General features: G+C 65.1%; 4 protein-coding genes across 4 annotated transcripts; 3 read left to right on the top strand and 1 right to left on the bottom strand.

Annotated features, from left to right (window-relative positions):
• Positions 1-535: 535 nt before the first annotated feature.
• EMIHUDRAFT_198943 (hypothetical protein) lies at positions 536-865 on the bottom strand (the record flags this gene model as incomplete). Its single annotated transcript, XM_005757671.1, has 1 exon — positions 536-865. The coding sequence occupies one exon, from the start codon at positions 863-865 to the stop codon at positions 536-538; it is 330 nt and encodes a 109-aa protein (XP_005757728.1).
• Positions 866-2,554: 1,689 nt separating this feature from the next.
• On the top strand, positions 2,555-3,730 carry ARLX-1 (ARLX, ARF-like GTPase; the record flags this gene model as incomplete). The annotated part of the gene is made up of 3 exons (XM_005757876.1): positions 2,555-2,911; positions 3,006-3,185; positions 3,257-3,730. The coding sequence occupies 3 exons, from the start codon at positions 2,555-2,557 to the stop codon at positions 3,728-3,730; spliced, it is 1,011 nt and encodes a 336-aa protein (XP_005757933.1).
• A 4,440-nt stretch (positions 3,731-8,170) lies between these two features.
• Positions 8,171-9,294, top strand: EMIHUDRAFT_198939 (hypothetical protein; the record flags this gene model as incomplete). The annotated part of the gene is made up of 2 exons (XM_005757670.1): positions 8,171-8,962; positions 9,052-9,294. The coding sequence occupies 2 exons, from the start codon at positions 8,171-8,173 to the stop codon at positions 9,292-9,294; spliced, it is 1,035 nt and encodes a 344-aa protein (XP_005757727.1).
• Positions 9,295-16,357: 7,063 nt separating this feature from the next.
• EMIHUDRAFT_97208 (hypothetical protein) lies at positions 16,358-18,947 on the top strand (the record flags this gene model as incomplete). The annotated part of the gene is made up of 8 exons (XM_005757669.1): positions 16,358-16,675; positions 17,023-17,048; positions 17,203-17,266; positions 17,463-17,562; positions 17,980-18,066; positions 18,154-18,353; positions 18,451-18,690; positions 18,831-18,947. The coding sequence occupies 8 exons, from the start codon at positions 16,358-16,360 to the stop codon at positions 18,945-18,947; spliced, it is 1,152 nt and encodes a 383-aa protein (XP_005757726.1).
• Positions 18,948-19,119: the final 172 nt, after the last annotated feature.

Below are 19,119 nucleotides of genomic sequence, written 5' to 3'. Positions count from 1 at the left end.
AGGTCGCAAGAGCCAAGATGGTGGCGTTTGGACATCCCAACCATCACACAAGACAGCCTGTAGGTGATGGCGGGACGGCGCAGTGTTTGTGGCACTCGGCAGTAGGCACCCGCGGCACGGCCCCGCTGTCGGCTCTCGCGGGCTGCGGAACCGGCCCCAGAAGGGGACGGTCCGGGCGAGTGTGGCAGCTCCTGCGCTAGTATGGGCACCCTCTATCACAACACTACTGATCCTGGTCATTAGAGCTGCCAGGGATAGCGTCAGGAGCCGGTAGGAGTCAAAACCCCTCATATTTGAGACATCGTGTCCCATATACTCGTGCAACAAGCCGAGAGGAGAACACACCCCCACATGTAATCTCAGCTTTAGTGTTTAGAGGGCATTCATTCATACGTTGCAATGACACAAACTCTCTCCGCTTCTCTCAGTGCCCGCAACTCTAGCTTCAGCTACTAGCTGGGGATATAGTGTACGAACCTTCACGCGTTCTTGCCTGCTGGAAGCGCGCTCAGTGAAACAGATTCTCTCTACTCGCCTATCGATCTGCAGATGCCGCCTCGCGCTCCTCCAGGCCTGCCTTGCACAGGCCCGCGATCGCTGAATCGAGGCCCCCACTTGACAGGTTCCGCGTAAACCGCTTCGAGCTGGCGCCGCCGCACAGCTCCGTGACAGCACCGTCCCGATCGGCTGCAATGCTCCATCCCGCCGCTCCACCCGGCCGGTTTGGGCCGAGCGAGACTGGCGAGGTGGGGGCCCGAGCTGCCTTGGAGCCCTCGGGCCTCGGCGAGACCGCCGCAGAGAGTGAGCGGTAGAGAGGAGAGCCAATCTCGTGGGCGAAGCGGCGGGTGAAGGATCCCAGGGACATGTCGATACGAGACAGCGACGGCTCAGAGCCGCAGGATGCCGAGCTTGAATACTCTTCACTTCTGACCAGGGTGCTCAGCGGGCTCGGCAGCGTGTGACCCAATGTCGAGACACCCGGCGAGGATGATGCCGAGAGCGAGCGGAGCAGCGGTGACCCAATGTCGCAGCCATGGCGCAGAAAGAAGGTCCCGAGTGTCGTGTCCACATAAGCCAGCATCGGGGAACGCGGGCTGCTGAGCAACGATTGCGGCGTGCTCTCCGAGCGAGAGCACGCGCCTGACGGGGTGCTCCACTCCGAACCAGAAGTCCCCGGGCTGCCTGTTGTCAAGCTAGTCGTTGAGCTCGGGGCCGAGCAAGCCATCGTCGCACAGTCGTTCGAAGAAGTCCCTGGGCTGCTGCCTGGTGTTGAGCTGTCCTAGCTCTCACAGTCCTAGCTCTCACAGTCCACAGTCGTAGCTCAGTCCGAGGAAGAGCGACGAAGTGTGCTGCAGGCTCGGGCGAGCTGTGGCACCTTCCGTGAACCAGCGCAATTAAAAAAATTAATAACGCACGGGCCCTCAGCGGAGCTGGGAAGAGGACCGCCGCAAGCGGCGTGGCGTGGAGCGGTTGTGCATCCCTCCGGGGGCCCCTCTGCGCCGGGGAGGCGTTGTTGGAGGCTAGGACGCAAGCGTCCGTCGCCCTTTTCAAACTCGGGGCCCACTCCGCTACGCTCCGACCCGAATTTGGAGGGCCTAAAAGTTTAAGGTGTTGCTGCGCAAAAGGGGTCGGACACAGGGCGCAGCTCATGCTAAGAGCTAGAAGAGGAGATAGAGAGACAACCACACCAACACCACAAAGCTCTCTCTCCTGCTCCTCACTCACGAGGGGTCACAACTACCGAGTTCCTAGAGTCTAGCTGCCACGTTCAAAACCAGGACGGCGACAGTGATGGTGCTATCACGGGCATGATCAGGGGAAAGTGGAGCGGGGGGGGTGAGCATCAGCCAGCCAGGTACGGGATAGTAGAGCAGGTGCTTTGTGGGTGGCGGTGGGCGGCGGCGCTGGGGGGCTGGCCGAAGCGTTAGCTGAGCTCCTCCCTCAAGCTCGAGCACGCATGACGCACGTTGAGTGACAACGTCGGCGAGCTTCTGGATCAGGTTAGGTTGCCGGAGCACCCATGGCTGGCACCTCCAACTCCTCCTCTGAGTCAGACACGACAATGTCAACTGCGCCCTCTCCTCCCATTCGTCGACTGCGCCCTCCTCCTCCATGGGCTCGATCCGATTCCGCAGCGTGTCGTCCCCAGAGGCGCTGCTGCGCGGGAGGCGGCCGCGGGCACGCTGGGCTCGATCAGCGGCTTCCCCTCAAGTTGCGCCGAAAGAGCACGGATTTGGCGGACGTTCTTGGCTTCAATTTTACGGATGTGCCAGCTGAAGGCTTGCATCCCACATCGCCCACTTCGTGCACGGTATTCGGATTTTGGCTATTTGCTCGTGTGGGGGTATATCGCAGATTTGTCAATGGTACCGCGTCTGCGACGCGGGCGCCTTGCGGGCAGAGCCCTTAGGACACCCTTTTATCTTGCGCGGTCAAAATTAAAAAATAATATATAAATACAAGAAAGTATGTGTAGCTTTGCAACCGAATACGCCTTCTAGACACCTACACTAATTCGGGTTTTTCGAGCTTTTGACGGTTACATCGTCGCGTCATGGGTGCGGCCACCAGCTACCAGCCCCACCGGGTGCTGCTGCTCGGTATCGACGGCTCTGGCAAGAGCTCTATCGCTGCGCGCGTGTGCGGCGAGGACGTGCGCACGACGCTGCCCTCTCGTGGCGTCGCTTCACGCTCTGTCGCCGTCGGCGGAACCCCTCTTGAGCTTGTCGATGTCGGTGGTGCAAAGGACTTGCGGCAGTACTGGGCCAGCTACGCCGGCGGACGGAGCGCGGGCGCGGGTGAGGCGCAGCTCGCGGGGCGCATTCCGCCGCTGCTGCGCGGCGTCACCATCCTCTACGTGATTGATGCCTGTGACCGGCGACGGCTCCTCGAGGCGGCGCGGGAATTGCAGGAGCAACGCGCGATAGCACTTCCGTGACGCCTCCGAGACACGATCGACACTCTTCCAGGCACTCTTCAGACCCTGTTGACCTCGCGTGCTGCAGGCCGTGCTGGACAACCCGGTGTTCGGCGGTGCGCCCCTGCTCGTGGTCGCAAATAAGCAAGATCGGGCCAGCGCGGCGCCCGCGCCCGAAATCGAGGCAGCTCTCTACCTCAACACAGTCCGCGATCGCCACTGCCAGTGCATCGGTGTCTCGGCACTCCGCGGAGACGGCCTGGCCCAGGTCCGCCCACACTCTCAAGCCTATCCCTAGTGGCCCGCACGTCATATCCCTGCCCTCTTCCCAACGGCCAGGCACTCGAGTGGTGCGCCGCATCCTCCCGGCGCGCAGAGCAGGGCGATGCGCCCACATCGGCGGAGGACCCCCCTTCCCTCGGCGCGCGCTTCCGGAAGGCGCTTCCCTTTGCAAAAGGCGCCGCGGACGACGACGACGGACATGATGGGCGACCGAAGCGGGCAGTGGCGGGCGAGCAAGGCGGGAACAGGGACGGAAGTGAGGGTGGTGGAGCGACGGCAGTAGAACACCCTGAGGCTGAGCAGGCGGACGACACGCGTGCGGCCCAGGCGACACGGCGGCAACGGCGGCGGCAGGGCAGCCTGGACGTGGGAGAAGAGCCGAGGGTGGATGCGGACCAAGGCACGCCCGAGAAGCCGGTCGCGGACGCGGTCAAAGCACAGGCGGTGCACAGCGAAGCAGAGGCGGCGCAGGCCGCGAAGGCCCGACGCGACGAGCGGCGACGGAGAGCCACCGGGTCAGATTCCCGCTGAGAGAGCCTGAGGCGAGCACTTTCTCCACTTCCCCTATACGGTATGAGCTAGCCGCGGCTCTTTAGACTAAAGTCACGCGGGAGGGGTCTCTCGAGCGTGTGTCCACACTTTTCGTACTGCGTATTTACAAAAAGTTCTTTTTTCGGTGCAGCGCGAGACATGTCTGTGCTACTTTCACGTTCAGAGCTCGTCCCTTCCCCGTATCTCTCTCACAGAGAGACATGTCTCGCTCAGCGCACTCCCGGGACGCACGTCACAGCGGTGAACCGCACACTCTCAGCATAGGGCTCACGGCTCTGGTGCAGAAGCGAGCATCTGCATCACGACATCGTGAGGCAGCACGGCTGCGGGGCGGGGCTGCGGCGGCGGCGGCGGCTGAGGCTGCGGCGGCAGTGGGAAGAGCGGCGCTGGTGGCGCCGGCGGCACGTCAATGTTGGTGCCCGGCCTCACGTGCAAGCCGAGCGACGGGAGGGCGATCACCTCCCCGAGGGATTGCAGCGAGGCGAGCAGCGCCTGCGCGGCCGGAGCGCTCACGCCGTGGACGGCAGAGACGGTGGCGGACACGCCCTCCTCCGCGCTGCCGCAGTTGGCCAGCCACGAGAGAGCGGTGAAGCGCATCGGCCCCCAGCGCGGCTCCGCCATCAGCCGCGCCGCCGAGCAGCCGGGATCGAGCGGTGGCGGCCGCGGCACGGCTTGCAGGCGCGCCCGCAGCGACTCCGTCCGCGCAGCCGCGTGGCACGCCATCGCTGCGGCGCGGGTCGTCTTGCAGTGGGAAGGCCAGTCCGGGCACTCGGCGGCGGGCACGCCGCAAGCGCCGCACCAGCAGGAGGGGCACATCTCCTCCTCGCGCCCCTCCTCAAAGGGGACCACCTCGCAGTCGTACCTCGCGTGTGCGAGCGTCGCGCCCACCGATCGCCTCCCGACGCAGACAAAAGTGACGCCGTCGCTCGCGTCGCTCGCCTCGCTCGCGTCGCTCGCGTCGCTCTCGGCGCCGCGCTCTTCGCCGCCGCCGCTCGCCACGGCGCGGTCGTCAGCTTTGCTCGAGTTCGCTGCATCAGCCGCCGCCACCCCGATCTGTGAGGTCGTCACTGCCTCCGAGGGCTCCGGGGCCGGAGGCGCCTGCCCTTCCTCGCGGTTCATGTCGCGACCGCTGCCGCCCGGCCGGTCCGGCTCCATGCAACCACCATCGACCGTCGCCTCCGCGGCGGCAGCGGCGGCGGTAGCGGCGGGCGCTGCAGGCGCAGCAGTAGCGGCAGGCGCGGTGGTATCGGCGGTCTCGGCGGTAGCGGCTGTATCGGCGGTATCGGCGGGAGCCGCGGTAACGGCGGGCGCGGCGGTAGCGGCGGGCGCGGCGGTAGCGGCGGGCGCAGTGGGCGCGGCAGGCGCTGTGGATACTGGAGTGGCCGCGCCGGCGACGCGGGCGGTGGCTGCGGGAGCGGCCGCGACAGCACGCACGGTGTAGCGGAAGGAACACTCGTTCGACCGCGGCGCGCTGGAGAGGCCGAAAGTGAGGAAGTCGCCGTCTCCGAGCTGACAGGCCGACACCTCGTGGGCCGTCGACCGCAGGAGGGTGGCCTCGTCCCCGCCGGGCTGCTCCACGCGGCAGCCATTCTTCCGCGAGACGTCTTCGAGCCGGACGCTGCGCCCGCATGCCGCCACGCGGAGCACGGCGTGCTGGCGCGAGATGTGCTGGGCAGTGAGAGTCACGTCGCAGGCGGTGTCGCGACCGACCGTCAGCACCGCACCGGGAGGGAGCGCGATCCGCGAAGGGGGGCCAGCGTGCTGCCCATGCGACCCTGCGTCCAAAGCGAGCTCGAGCCCTTGCGCCGCCGTCGAGGTGCCCGGCACTGTCGCGCCAGACTCGCCGCCCGACTCGGCCTCGGCCTCGGCCGCCGACCGTCGACGACGCTCGGCCGCCTCGAGGAGCCGCTGCCTCTTTTGGTCCGGAGACGCCGCGGGGACAGGACGACGACGAGGCCTTGCGCTGGACGCTGCGGCCGCGCGGGGCGGCATATATGTGTGTCGCCCCCGGGGCCCACGGCTCGCAGCGCCAGGCTCGCGAGCGCGGGAGCCCAGCTTGCAGGTAGGCGGTTTGGCTCGGCGAGCGTGAACTGGAGTGATACGCTTCGGCCGTTTAGTTGCGAACTCCCATTCCCCTCGACGGCCTTCTGTCTTGCCCCGGCTGGGTGTGTGTCTCTGCCGTTCCTTCGTCCGGCTGTTCGTACCTGTTCGTGCGTCAGGTGTGGGTGTGTTTTGGCCTGTGCCGTTCCTGCGTCCGGCTCTGGGAACCTGTTTGTGCGAGAGGTGAGTTCGTGTGTGGGATTTCTACCGTTGAGCTGTGCCGTTCCTGTGTCCGGCTATTCGTACCTCTTCGTACGGCAGGTGTGTGGGGGTTTTGGGGGGGGGGGGTGCGGTGCCTGTTTGCTTTAACCCGGTTGAGCCGTGGCGCGTGGCCGTGGGTAGTCAGGGGGAGTTTTGGGAAGAGGGGCCGTGGTTTCCGTTGAAGTCGTTCCAGACGTTGTGTGATTTGAAGACGTCTATCAGTTTCGTGTGGAGCTCGATGGAGCCTGTTTCTTTGCAGAGCTCTCCGAATGGAGCGTAGGTGTCTGACAGTGACTGGGGGAGGTGGTGTAGACTAGGTCGAGCGGTCTGTTCGGGTTTTGTGCCATAAGACGTTTTAGGTGGAAGTCTCTCCGCACTCCGGGATTTTTTCAGCGCAATAATCTTGGCCATGAACGCGCGAACCACATACATCTCTGGTTACTGAGCTGGTAAGGAACTGGGTGTTTTCTGTTTCCATCCTCACCATGATCCATGTGCCGGTAGGTGTGCCCAAAGAAAGAAAGAAAGAAAGAAAACAGACAACCCAAGGGAGGATGGGAGGACGGCACGCCGCCACCACACGCCAGAAGAGGCGGAAGCCGCTGGTTATTTCTTTCGCACTTGCCGTAAATTCTTTCAACAGCGCGAGCGAGCTAGCAGCGCACAGACGATGTCGAAAAGGGCGACGGACGCTTGCGTCCTAGCCTCCAACAACGCCTCCCCGGCGCAGAGGGGCCCCCGGACGGAGGGATGCTCAACCGCTCCACGCCACGCCGCTTGCTTGCGGCGGTCCTATTCCCAGCTCCGCGCAGGGAAATAAGTTATTTCTTTCGACACCAGTGCGCGCCAGTCCCGTGCCCAGTGTTGTGCGAGGGAGTTTTGTTGTGACCGCGCAAGATAAAAGGGTGGCTAAGGGCTCTGCCCGCAAGGCGCCCGCGTCGCAGACGCGGTACCATTGACAAATCTGCGATATACCCCCACACGAGCAAATAGCCAAAATCCGAATACCGTGCACGAATCCGGCGATGTGCGCCGTGCAAGCCTTCAGCTGGTCCCAAGACATTCGTAAAATTGAAGCCAAGATCCGCCAAATCGTGCTTTCGCGCTACCTGAGGGGAAAGCCGCTGATCGAGCCCAGCGTGCCCGCGGCCGCCTCCCGCGCAGCACCGCCGCTGCGGAATCGGATCGATCCCATGGAGGAGGAGGGCGCAGTCGGCCAGCGCAGCAGGCGGAGTCCCTCCCCGCGCCGGAGCCCCCCTGCAGTCGAGGGAGTCCTCGTTGGCGATGAAGGTGGCGACATCGAATCGCGGCCGACACACGTCACGGGAGGAATGGGCGATGAGCGGGAACGATGCGCGCTACGACGCCGACTCCGCCGTGCTCGTGGCCGCAGAAAGCCGCGCTCCAGGAGCACGCCAAGATGCAATGGCACGCTTGCTTCGATTCAGCTCTCTCGGCAGCAGAAGTGGGGCTGGAGCGGGTGGGGGTGGATGCCGAGGGGGAGCGTCTCCAGCTGCGCCCTGTGGCAGCTGCGCCCTGTGGCAGCTAGTCGAGGGACTTGGTAGTTGTGACCCCCCTGAGTGAGCGGACAGGAGAGAGAGAGCGTTTTGTGGTGTTTGTTGGTGTACGCAATAACGGGACAGGGTGGTTGTTCTCTCTATCTCCTCTTCTAGCTCTTAGCATGAGCTGCGCCCGGTGTCCGACCCCTTTTGCGCAGCAACACCTTAAACTTTTAGGCCCTCCAAATTCGGGTCGGAGCGTAGCGGAGTGGGCCCCGAGTTTGAAAAGGGCGACGGACGCTTGCGTCCTAGCCTCCAACAACGCCTCCCCGGCGCAGAGGGGCCCCCGGAGGGATGCACAACCGCTCCACGCCACGCCGCTTGCGGCGGTCCTCTTCCCAGCTCCGCTGAGGGCCCGTGGTTACTGTAAGATTCTTTCGACACTTGCGCGATGTCGTTCTTCCTGGTGGCGCCTGCTGCTTCATACCTGGTGGGAAGCGCCGGCCCGGTGCTGTGCCGACCGCTGCTGCCTGGCGTCGCTGCGCCTCGCGCGGCGGTATGCCTGCAGCAGCAGCTCGGCGGCGGCGGCGGCGGCGACGACGGCCTCGACGACGCCGCGATGGCACGGCTCCGCGACCGGATCACCAAGATCCAGGAGTCCGGGCTGGCGACGTCGGCGCAGGCGTACTTTGACATCGCGACCGAGAAGCCGCCGCAGCGGCTGCTGCGCGACTTCTTCGCCGACTCGGCGCCGCGCGTGCAGCAGGCAATGCAAGACGCCGTCGTCGCGCTGCTCGGCGCGCTGCCGACGCTGCAGTTCGACTCGAGCGTGACGACGACGGGCGACCGGCTCGCCGCGCTGATGCTGCAGCTGCAGGTGACGGGCTACATGCTGCGCAACGCCGAGTACGCCACCGCCCTGCGAGACCTGCTCGAGATCCGCTCACGCGAGCCCGCCGACTTCCGCGCCGCGTTTGAGCGGCTCGACGCGGACGGCTCCGGGTACATCGAGATGCCGGAGGTGGAGGCGCTGCTCGCGTCCGTCTACGGCGGCGAGGCGCCGCCGCCCTACGAGGCGCGCGCGCTCATGAAGCTCATGGACGCCGACGGCGACGGCCGGATCGCGTGGGACGAGTTCTCGGCTGCGCTCGGCGCGCTGGAGGGGGAGGGCGGGTCTGCCTTCGGCGCGGCGCTGCCGGCGCTGGACGCAGCGGCGGGCACCGCCTCGCCGCCCAACGTGAGCGGCACTGTCGTCGTCACCCTCGACGGCGGGCGCGAGGTTGAGGTCGACGCGGCCGCGTACATGGAGCAGCTGCGCGGCGAGGCGGAGGCGCTGCGTTCGGAGCTGGGCCAGCTGCAGGCGGGGGAGGCGGAGGGGAGCGGCGCCATCTCCACCTCCCTGTCCGCGTACGTCGCCGCGCTGCCCGAGGCGCGGCGGAGCCCGCCCGCGCAGGAGGGGAGGGGCGCGGCTCGCAGCCGTCCTGGAGCCCTGCCCCGTAGGCGCAGCTGGCGGTGCTGACGCGCGGCATGTCGGCCGAGGTGAAGGAGGCGATGTCGATGGTGGTCAAGTACATCTTCAAGGTCCCGGACGAGGACGGGGGCGAGCGAGACCTCGAGAGAGACGACCAGGTGACCATCGAGCAGGACAAGATGCGCACGCTCTGCATGTACCAGCTGGTGCTCGGGTACACGCTGCGGGAGGCGGAGGCCAAGGGCGAGGCGGACGAGCGGCTCGGCCGGTGAGAGGGCGGGTGGCAGCGCCGACCGGCCCGCGAACGGCGCGGCGTCGCGAGCCTCTGAGTTGTAGTTGTGTGTGTGCGTGTGCGCCGGTGTCGCGGGCTCCCCGCGCACGCGGCACGCCGCGCACGCACACCGCACCGAAGGTTGTGTGCACTTTTATGGTGTGTCGCGATCTATAGGGGTGAACATGTGTCGACTCAGAGCGTGTGGCACAGCGCAAGGCTAGTCTGTCGTCCCAGAGCATTCACGCGGGAACCGAGAAGGCTTGAACTTCTCAAATGCACAAGTGTACACCGCGGCGCGGAATAAAAAAGAGACGGACGGACACCCGCGCGCGGCCGCGAGAGAGTCGAGAGATGATGCGTGTTCAACCTTGCGCTTCACGAGACCGCCGTTCCCATCCCACCCACAGAGCAGAGGCGTGCGACACAGTCCTCTCCGGTGCGACGTGAGGCGCAGAATCGCACGAAATTACGAACTGCTTGGCGCGGCGACCGCCGGCTCGTCCGGTACGGGCGGAGCGTTGTACATGTGGTACGACGGGGACTCGGCGCCACTGCGAGGCGGCGGTCAGGGGTGAATGCGGGCGGGGGTGTGGGCGGGCGGTGCGGGGCGGGGCGGGCAGTGCAGGAGCGCGCGCGCACTGTTTGCTGACGTCCATCTCGTCCATCGCCTCCTGCTTCTGTTTTGACGTCCCGCAGCCCATCCTTTAGCTGTAGTGAGAGCGTGTAGCGCGCTCCGCGCGTCGGGGAAACTGGGGGGGTGAGCGTTGTGTGCGGCCGCAAAGGACGCTTGGGCAACAAGAGAATTCACCTCAACGCAAAGAGAAAGCCAGAGCCGAATAAGGCAGACGGCATACGGCCTAGGGCTCGGCTGGGCGCGCACGCGCACGCGCGCGCGTCGCGCGCCACGCGTCGCTCCGCGAGGGCGCGCGCCAACCGCGATTCGAACCGGGGCCAAAAGGCGCCTGGAGCGACCGCGGTCCGGTCGCGCCACCGCGGCTGCGGGGCTGATAGAGCAGGCCGGCTGCGGCTCCTGATGTACCTCCGCTTTTGGGTGGTGTGATTGACGGACGAGGACGGGGCTGGGTGTGGTTGGGTATGTAATATGACAGAACACACGTTCGAAGAAGGGCGAACCAAGACGGGCATCCGAGTGGAGGGGAAGGCCAGGACGCTCTACCTCGGAGGGAAGAAACCGGCGCAACAGCGGCACGCACCTGGGGTCGAGATGTCAGGAGCAGGAGAACTAGGAGAGCGCAACCAGTAGGAGGCCCGCGCCTGCCCCCGTGCCGCCGGGTGCAACCTGTCCTATACGAGAGCGGAATCCCTGGGACCTGTCGTGTGGGTGAACCCTGCCCAGCCCCCCTCCGTGTCGCGATGCGCTCCCCGCTCCCGTTCCCCTGTGTCCCTGATCGTCCTTACACAAGATCCTGCTCGTGCAGGTGGGGACCCTGTCCTTCTCCCACCCCTCGTTTGGCGTGCCCGTTTTATTTATTTTATTGGGGCCGAGAGAGGACGGACAATCGAGTGATAAAGCTGGAGGGGACCCCGGGCCTCGATACGAACGCGACATGGGAGGAGGAGATACCCGAGCAAAATAAGATCACGGCAGACGCGGTGGAAAAGATGATGGAGAGACCGGAGAGGGAGCGACAGAAGGAAAGACTCACGCCCCCCACAGCAAATCGGTTTTTGCCCTTAAATAGTGCGATTTCCCACCGAGGTCAAGCGAAAAATCGTGAACCATCGAAAGGTCTGATCTCGAAAAAGAGCTCTCGGCCTGCCGCGCGCGCCCGCGCCCCGCCCCTTTAAAATGCGCCTGCGGGCGGACCCTCACAGATCACAGATCACGAGGAAGGACTACCCGCACGCACGACAAGCGCATCCATCATCTATCTACCCGGCTCGGAGCCGTCACGATGTGTTTCCGCTCCCCTCGACCCTCACTCGACGCCGTCATGGTCTGTCTGGACTCCAAGGCCAGCCTCTGCGCCGCGCTTGGAGCACGTGCAGCGCACTTTCCGTGAACACCCCCTTTGCAGAATTCTTTTCTCACCTCCCGGCGCGTTGCCCATATGTCCTCTCGTTTATCCTCCTCAGCCTGACCCACAGTGCGTCCACGCTTAGTTTGCTGCGGTATTTGGCGACCCGCACGCAAACACTTCTTTTAAGCATCGCAAACTCTCAACTCGCTTTGAGCTCCTCATACCTTACCTCCTGCTGCCGCACACACGACAATCCAACCTGCGCTCACTCAACACCAGCTCAATTGGGCAGTCACCGGCGCCGCCTTCACCGTGTGTATGTGTGCATGGCGTGCAAGTGCTTTGACGGCTCTCCTTATGCACGCAAGATCTGTCATGCTGTCACCAGGCTGTCACAGACCGCCCATCAAGAGTGCTTGTGGAGAGTGCGGCCCTACAGGGTGCACTACCAGGGTGATTAGGCTTGCCGCTGCTTGCCACTCCTTTCATCTCGCCAGTCCCAGTCCGCCTCAGCCATGCAGCTGGCCCGGCCGTACGCATTCCTTGCCTTTGCATGCGCTCGCCATGTCCGATGTCAAGCCCAAGTTTGGACTTCAGCCCGATAGCTTTCCGGCCGGCCTCCTGTAGTGCTCGCCTGGCGCCACACGCTACCTTCGAACCCGACCTGTACGACAAGTTGTGATGGCACGGCCAACGGCCCGTCTCCATCGCACGCGGCCTGGAGGTTGCCCGCCTGGTGTGCTTCTCCTTTCGCCATCGCAACGCTCCTGCCGAGCCTCCCGTCTGCGACGCGTGCCGGTTCCGGGATTGCAAGCGGCAGTGACCTTTCTCTTGTGCTTGCGCCCGCTTCCGCCTTCAGTGCCTTGGACGCCTCGGCGGTGCACCTCTGAGTCGCATTGGGAGGACACAGGACAGCGACCCCGCACGCCAACCCGCCGCTGTCTCTGAGCGTAGCGGGATCGCCGACTTGGTCGCCCCGACCGCCGCTGCCAGCCGCTGGCGTGACCGCGTCCCTTTTGTCCCTTTTGCTGCCCCTCTTTGCTCCCTTTTCCCTCGCCGCGTAACTTGCGCCCCTTTTGAAAACTTTTATTTTGTTATATTAAACCCTTTTTTTTGCGCAGCACCACCTTAAACTTTTAGGCCCTCCAAATTCGGGTCGGAGCGTAGCGGAGTGGGCCCCGAGTTTGAAAAGGGCGACGGACGCTTGCGTCCTAGCCTCCAACAACGCCTCCCCGGAGCAGAGGGCCCCCCGGAGGGATGCTCAACCGCCCCACGCCACGCCGCTTGCTTGCGGCGGTCCTATTCCCAGCTCGCGAGGCCACTTCTTATTCTCTCACATGCGTGCCGTCCTCCCATCCCTCCCTTGGATTGTCTGTTTTCTTTCTTTCTTAACTCTCTCACATGACAAGCGATCCCACGACAGACAACAATGACCAGACGTGTGAGGAGAGAGGCAAAAGAAACGAAACGCAGATGCCCTTGAGCACTTGAGCACTGGATAGGGTCGATTCCGCATGGTACGGGACCCCCAGGTATACCCCGGTATTTTGCCGCTTTGGCTGATTTTGGGCCCAAACCAGCTGATTTCCACGGACGGAGTTTCCTTAGAGAGGAAACGAGAGGGTGCTGTGGAGAAACACGGAAAGGGCGCAGATGCCCCCGGGAGGAAGGGAGGGAGTGGGAATATATCAATATAAGCCAATATATCCCAATATTCTCCAATGTGTATATTGGCTTATATTCCACATTTCAGCTGTGAACCTTGTGCTGAGTGAGTATTCTCTCAAAACGGTCTGGGGCCCGCCGCTGCTGGACTGTCGTGATCCCATGACGAGCCAACACCAGTTCCAGTTCCCCACGCCTCCGGTTCAGACGCCGGTGCAGGCCTCTGTTCGCGCCGCCAGCGAGCGTGCCGCTGCCGCCGCTTCGGCGGCGGCCACTCCACGCGTCCTGGAGCTCTTTGCTTCGCCAGAGCTCCGCCGCCTGCTTTCCGCGTGCTGTCCCGCCGCGGCGAAACTGAGCCCGGAGCGGCTGCTCGACCGAGTGCGTGCCGAGGCCAAAGCCGCGGAAATCGTCCACAACTTCCCGGCCCGGCCCGCTGGAGAGTTTGTCGATGTCTCCATGGCGTCGCTCGAAAAGTACGGCTTCTTCCTCAACCAGTGGCAGGCGCAGCTGATCCCGCCGGCCGAGGCGCCGCCTGACGCGTCACCTGTTTGGACGCCCGGGGCATTCGACCCGCGCAGCACCGCCGCCAACGCTTCGTCGGCACACTACAAGAACCTGGGGCCGCAGATCGCCGAGATCTCCATCTTTGGCTGCCCGCCCTTTGCGCGGCCGCTGCGCCCGACCTGGGACGAGGCGGCCAATCGGCTGGTGTACGCCGCTCACAACATTCGCCGCCTCGACACGGGCAGCGCGCCGCTCTTTGGCAACGTCGGCGCGGTCTTCCGCACGAGTCGCGTTCGCAAGATGGTCGAGATCGCGCCGATCGACACCGGCATCTGGGAGGCGTCGTGCAACGACACGTACGGCCCTCCACGCTTCAACCTCGACTGCTCCTACCCGATGGCCCCCGTCGGCACCCTCGACCACTTTGACCATGTCCTGTACCGCGGCCTCGGGAGCTGGGGCGGCGACGGGAGCCGCGGCGGGCGGCTGCCGCGCCGCTCCCTCGCGCAGTCGGCCGCGGAGCTGATCGCGCGCTCTGCGGTGAGCGAGCCGTGATATCTAGATCCGAGATAGCTGATCACGCGGCAGCGAGCCGTGACACTCTCACGAACGAACTCTTCCCAGCTCTCGCCCCCGCACCGCGACGCGCCCAACGCGACCGAGCTCTCCGCGGGCAGCTACTGGGAGGCGAACCTGCTCGGCAACCCGCGGCCCGACGACATCAAGCTCGTCCTCCCCTTCTTCGGCGCGCTCTTTGGCTCCGCCGACGGCGCGCGGCTGAGGCGACTCGCAGACTCGCACGGCTGGCCCGTGGTCTGGGCCCTTGGCGACGGCGGCAACGGCACCGCCCCGCCGCCGCACGGCGCGCTGAGCGGCACCGCCTACCCGGGCAACCGGAGGAGCCGGCCCGACGGCGCGGCGGGGCTGCAGGTGACGCGAGATGACCCGAGATGACGTCGAGGGTTAGGCTGCTCGACCCGACGACGCGCACGGCGCAGCGGCGACTCAACGCGTCTCTCCCGCCCGGCAGCGCGGCCTCGTTTGAGCGCGCGTGGGCGGCCGCGGCTGGAGATCGCCGAGCCGGCCCGGTGTCTCGCGCGCAGGCGCCTCCCGCTGCAGCGGCCCTATCGAGCGCTACCCTGAGCCGCCCGGCGTCCCCCACCGCCAGGTGCAGCGTTGGTGGGCCGGGCTGGAGGGGGTGCGGCTCGCACCGGTCGCTGCGGCGGCGTGCGCAGACACGGACGGTTGCGTCGGCGTGGTCGTGGACACCGGGGCGTGCGTGTGCGAGCGGGTGCTCGTCGAGGCCGCGAGCGTGTGAATCGAGCGACTCTTACAGCCAAAATTCGTCGTGTACCCTCTACCGGGGTGTGTGTGGCTAAAAAAGAAAGACCCTCGGTGCGCCAGCTCGCGGCCCCAGGAATGGAGAGAATCTGTGCAGAAAAAATATACGTCAGTCGTCACTGGTCGCTCTTAAGGTCATGGTCACACACCACACACGTGCGACGAAGACGATCGCTCTCTCGGGAAGTAGGAACTTCCTTTAGCACCGTACAGTATAGTGAAAGAGAAATCAGAGAAAAAGAGCGGGGCCACCTCACCTGTACCTGTACCTGTGCACTGTGCGCCTGGGTGAGGGTGTGTGACCTGACACCCACACGCGCGCGGCCGGGGTCACCTCGTTAGTTGCACCCAGCTGCGTACAAGACGCGCCGACTAATCGGTGCCGCAGAACCAATGCAGGAAGCGTAACTTTATTTTAGGCAACTTTATATTAGGCGCAGCCTCTTGATTTTCGTCAACTCATTGCGTTACCTTCACCTGGAAAAGTTACGCTCAGCAAGGCTGTTTCAACATGACCCTGTTGGGAGCTGCTCCCCGCTCCCCCACTCCCCCCCTGACGTCAGCCCCAGCATCAAGAGTTCAATGAGTTACAGCAGAGTTTGGCGGAGAGTTGGTGGTCAGCCGCGTGATATCTATCCGAGAAAATTTATATTGTGAGGCACTCACAATATTGTGATCCCGACCCTTACCTGGTCCCCTGGTGCGTGTATCACGCTCTGGCCCGATGCCCCTCTCTACTATTGTGGTGAGCGCGAGATTGCACTGTTTCTGCCTTGATCTTTGCACAGGCGGCGATGCGCTGGTATTTGGGCCTCGGAAGCGACGGTCGTTCAGTCGTTCAGCGCTCAGGCGTCTGTCGTCTGTCGTCTGTTGTCGCATTTCGCACACGCGCGCGCCGCTCGACCCGCGTCGCTCCGCGAGGGCATGAGCCTTCCGCGATTCGATCCCGCAGCCAAAAGCTGCTGGCTCGAGCTGCGGCCGACTCTGGTCTCTGCCACCGCGGCTGCAGCTGTCAAGCTGTCCAGAAGACTGGTGCCTGATATGCTGCCTCCCTGCGCCCAACAACTCGGAACACGAATGTGACAGGACCATCATTCAGGAATTCGTGGCATCCTATGGCTCGTCCAGAGTGTATCGACCTCTGGCTTATCAGCCGGTCACCTGATGACACCATGAAGTACAGCGGTCGCTCTCTCTCCAACTCTCTGGCCTCTCCGCAAGGCCTCCCGACCGCGTCGAACTCATCGACGCGGGCTCTCTCGGCTACGGGACCGGCCCCAGCTTCGGCTGAGGGCTGACAAGCTGCCGAGCCAAAATCACTGTGAGTTGTGATTTCTTGTTGGTTTTCAAAAAAATCTCTCTCCATCGGAAGCGAGCAATGGCTTCTGACGCGCGCTGAACTCAACTTTATGACTATGCGCAGGGTCTCTTGCGGTAGATAACGAAGCGCCTTCTTGCGCGCTTCTGTCCAGTTTCCGACAGGATGTCGGAAACCCCCTCGTTGCTCGCGTGAACGGCGCCCGGAATAGGTCGGGTGCGGGATCCACAGACACAGATTTTCAAACCAAGATGCTCGCCCTCGTGTCCAGCGCCGTCGCGCAGGTCGCGTCGCCGGTCTCGGCCGCGGCAGTGGCAACCTGGAAAGCGCCCCGGGGCGGCAAGACCGACGGGTACTGCGTCACTGCGCACGGCGAGTACGGCATTTACACAGAAAAGTGGGACGTCACGGAGCAACAATGCCAAGGGCTCTGCGCGCAGAGCGCCAAGTGCAAGGCCTACGAGCTGTCGACCATCAAGCCGATCGCATCTCTGGGCGCCGTCACGCGCTGTGAGCTGCACGAGTCGGAGATCCACCACACAGTGCCCTCGCCGGTCGGGGTCCCGTCGGTGTGCTGGTGTAAGGAGGCTGTGAGCCGCAGCCAGACCGCGCCCTTGGCTACGAGGCTTGCGGCAGGGGCAGTGCCCGCGCCGACGCCCGTGCCGGCCACCCCGACGCTCGTGCCGGCCACCCCGACGCCCGTGCCGGCCGCCCCTGCGTGGGGGGCCGGGCTGGTCGCCCCCGCGCACACAGCGCCAGCCCCGGGCGCCGTGCCCCCGCCTCCAGGGGCTGCGGGCCGCTCAGTCACGCAGCGCATGATGGTGCGCCCGTCCCGAGCCCCCCCCCCCCCCCCCCCCCAGCTCAATTGATCACCCCTCCCCGCCACCACCCTCTTCTCCCGACCCGCCCGCGGCAGGTCTCGCCGTCCGGAAGCACGCACACGTGCGCCCAGCACATCAAACCGGGCGGCACCTTCCCTCAGACGGGCGCCTGCTTCGACTTGACCATGCAGGCTCCTCCTCCTCTCGCACCACACCCCTCGCCGCGCCACTCGAAGAGGCCCCCCCCCCCCACCCCCGCCACACCTGCAACTGAGATGTCGACGGCCTGCACGGCAGGACTTCAGCGGCATGGACTTCAGCAGGATGACCATCGAGAAGGTGTGTTGGAGCGTTGCCCGCGTGCCGTGCCTCGCGGACTCTCTCCCTCCCGCCGCCCCTCGCCGTTGTGTCTCCGCGCCTCGCTCTCGTCTCTCCGCGCGCCAGCCCGCCGCGCGAAGCCGAGTACCCTCCCCCCGGCCCAAGCTGTGGGTCGAAGCTGTGGGCAGCGTCGCTTCACACCGCCGCCTGCGAGCAGGTCGACCTCAGCGGCACCAAGCTGATCGGAGCCAACTTCGCCGGCGCTAAGTTCTCCGAGGCGATGGCCGTGGGAGCAAGCGCGCGCGCGCCCAACTCCAGTGGCCCCTAGTACAGCTCCGACCTGCTCTCTCCCACACAGCACTCTTACCCTGTCTCGCTCTCCTCCCCTGCCCACTCTCCCCCTCACGCCAGCCCCTCTCCTGTCCCTCTTCCTGTCCCTCTTCCTGTCCCTCGCCCTTCTCGGCCTTGGCACATGCCGCGATGCCGCTGCCGCCCACCCGCAACTCTCCGGCTCCCTGCCTCGCATATGCCTCGCATATGCCTCGCGCTACCCTCTCCCGCTCGCCCTCCCCTGCCCCCAGCAGCTGTAACGCTCGCCCTCCCGCTCCGCAGACTTCACCGGCGCGGACCTCTCCGGCGCAACCTTCTCCATCAGCTAGACCTCGCCTGCCGACGGCTGGACAGCACCGACGGCCCGCGCCTCTCGACGGCCTGCTCCCCCCCTTGCGGCACAGGCGACCTTACGACGGCCGACTTCTCGTCGTCCGTCTTCAAGAACGTGAGCCTCCGGGAGGCCAAGGCGGCCGACGCCAAGTTCACGGGTGCGGATGGGCGGGAGGGGGGGGCGTGTGGGCGAGTGGCGCGCGCCTCTGCCCACCGTGACACCGCGTCGGCTCCGGCGGCTACAGGCGCAAACATGGCCGGATTCAAGACCGACAACGTCCCCGAGATGATGCGAACCAACTTCGACGGCGCCTACCTCGCCGGAGCGACCCTGGCCGGCACTGCGTTCGAGGGCGCCTCCTTCAAGGGGGCGGACCTCACCGGCTGCACCGCCACGGCGACCGACTTCTCGGGCGCGGACTTCCTCGGCGCGGTCTTCAAGGGAGTGACCCTGCGCGAGGCGCCTCCTCGCGCAGAGGGCGCCCCCCGCCCGCCCCCACCGCCGTGTGCTGACCGCCCGCCCCTCCCGCGCCGCTCCCAAGGTTGCGTTTGACGGCTGCAAGCTCTTCGGCGCCGACTTCTCCGGCCTGACGCTCAACATGGTCACGTTCGAGGCGGCGAACCTCACCCGCGCCTCCTTCCAGACCGCAAAGGCGGTCGAGGGCGCCTTCGCCTCCGTCATCGCCCCGCGAGTCGACTTCTCAGGCTGCGACCTCACCCGCGCCGACTTCTCGATGTCGACGCTCAACGAGAGCAACTTCATGGGCGCCACAATCACCGAGGTGCCGCGAGCCGAGAGTCGCCCTCGGTAGTCGAGCTCCTCAGCACCGCCGCCGCAGCCAACGCGCCACCGCGCGGAAGCGCGAAGCCGCGACGTCTGCAACGTGCCCCCCCCCCCCCCACACCACACACACACACACAGGCGTCCTTCCTGGAGTCAACCGTGCACAACGCCCTCTTCACCGACTCGGTTGGCGTCAACACCGCCGACTTTACGGGGATCAAGGGCACCGGCATCGGGGTGCCGGCCCCGGTCTGATGGGCTCCAGGCGCCTGTCAGAGAGCGCTTTGGGGGACACACGGGCGACCGGCCGGACGCATTGACGCGCGTGGTGTACGTGTAGCTCTCTCTCGTCCGGAGGAGTGTGTCCCTGGGTCATGTGCGTTGCAACCACGGAACCGCGTACGTACGGCGCTGTAGCGGGAGCCTG

The sequence above is a fragment of the Emiliania huxleyi genome, assembly GCF_000372725.1.
Source record: "Emiliania huxleyi CCMP1516 unplaced genomic scaffold EMIHUscaffold_9, whole genome shotgun sequence".
NCBI lineage: Eukaryota > Haptophyta > Isochrysidales > Noelaerhabdaceae > Emiliania > Emiliania huxleyi.
Note: the sequence above shows the minus strand (reverse complement) of the source record. Positions and strands in the feature narration are given on the sequence as shown.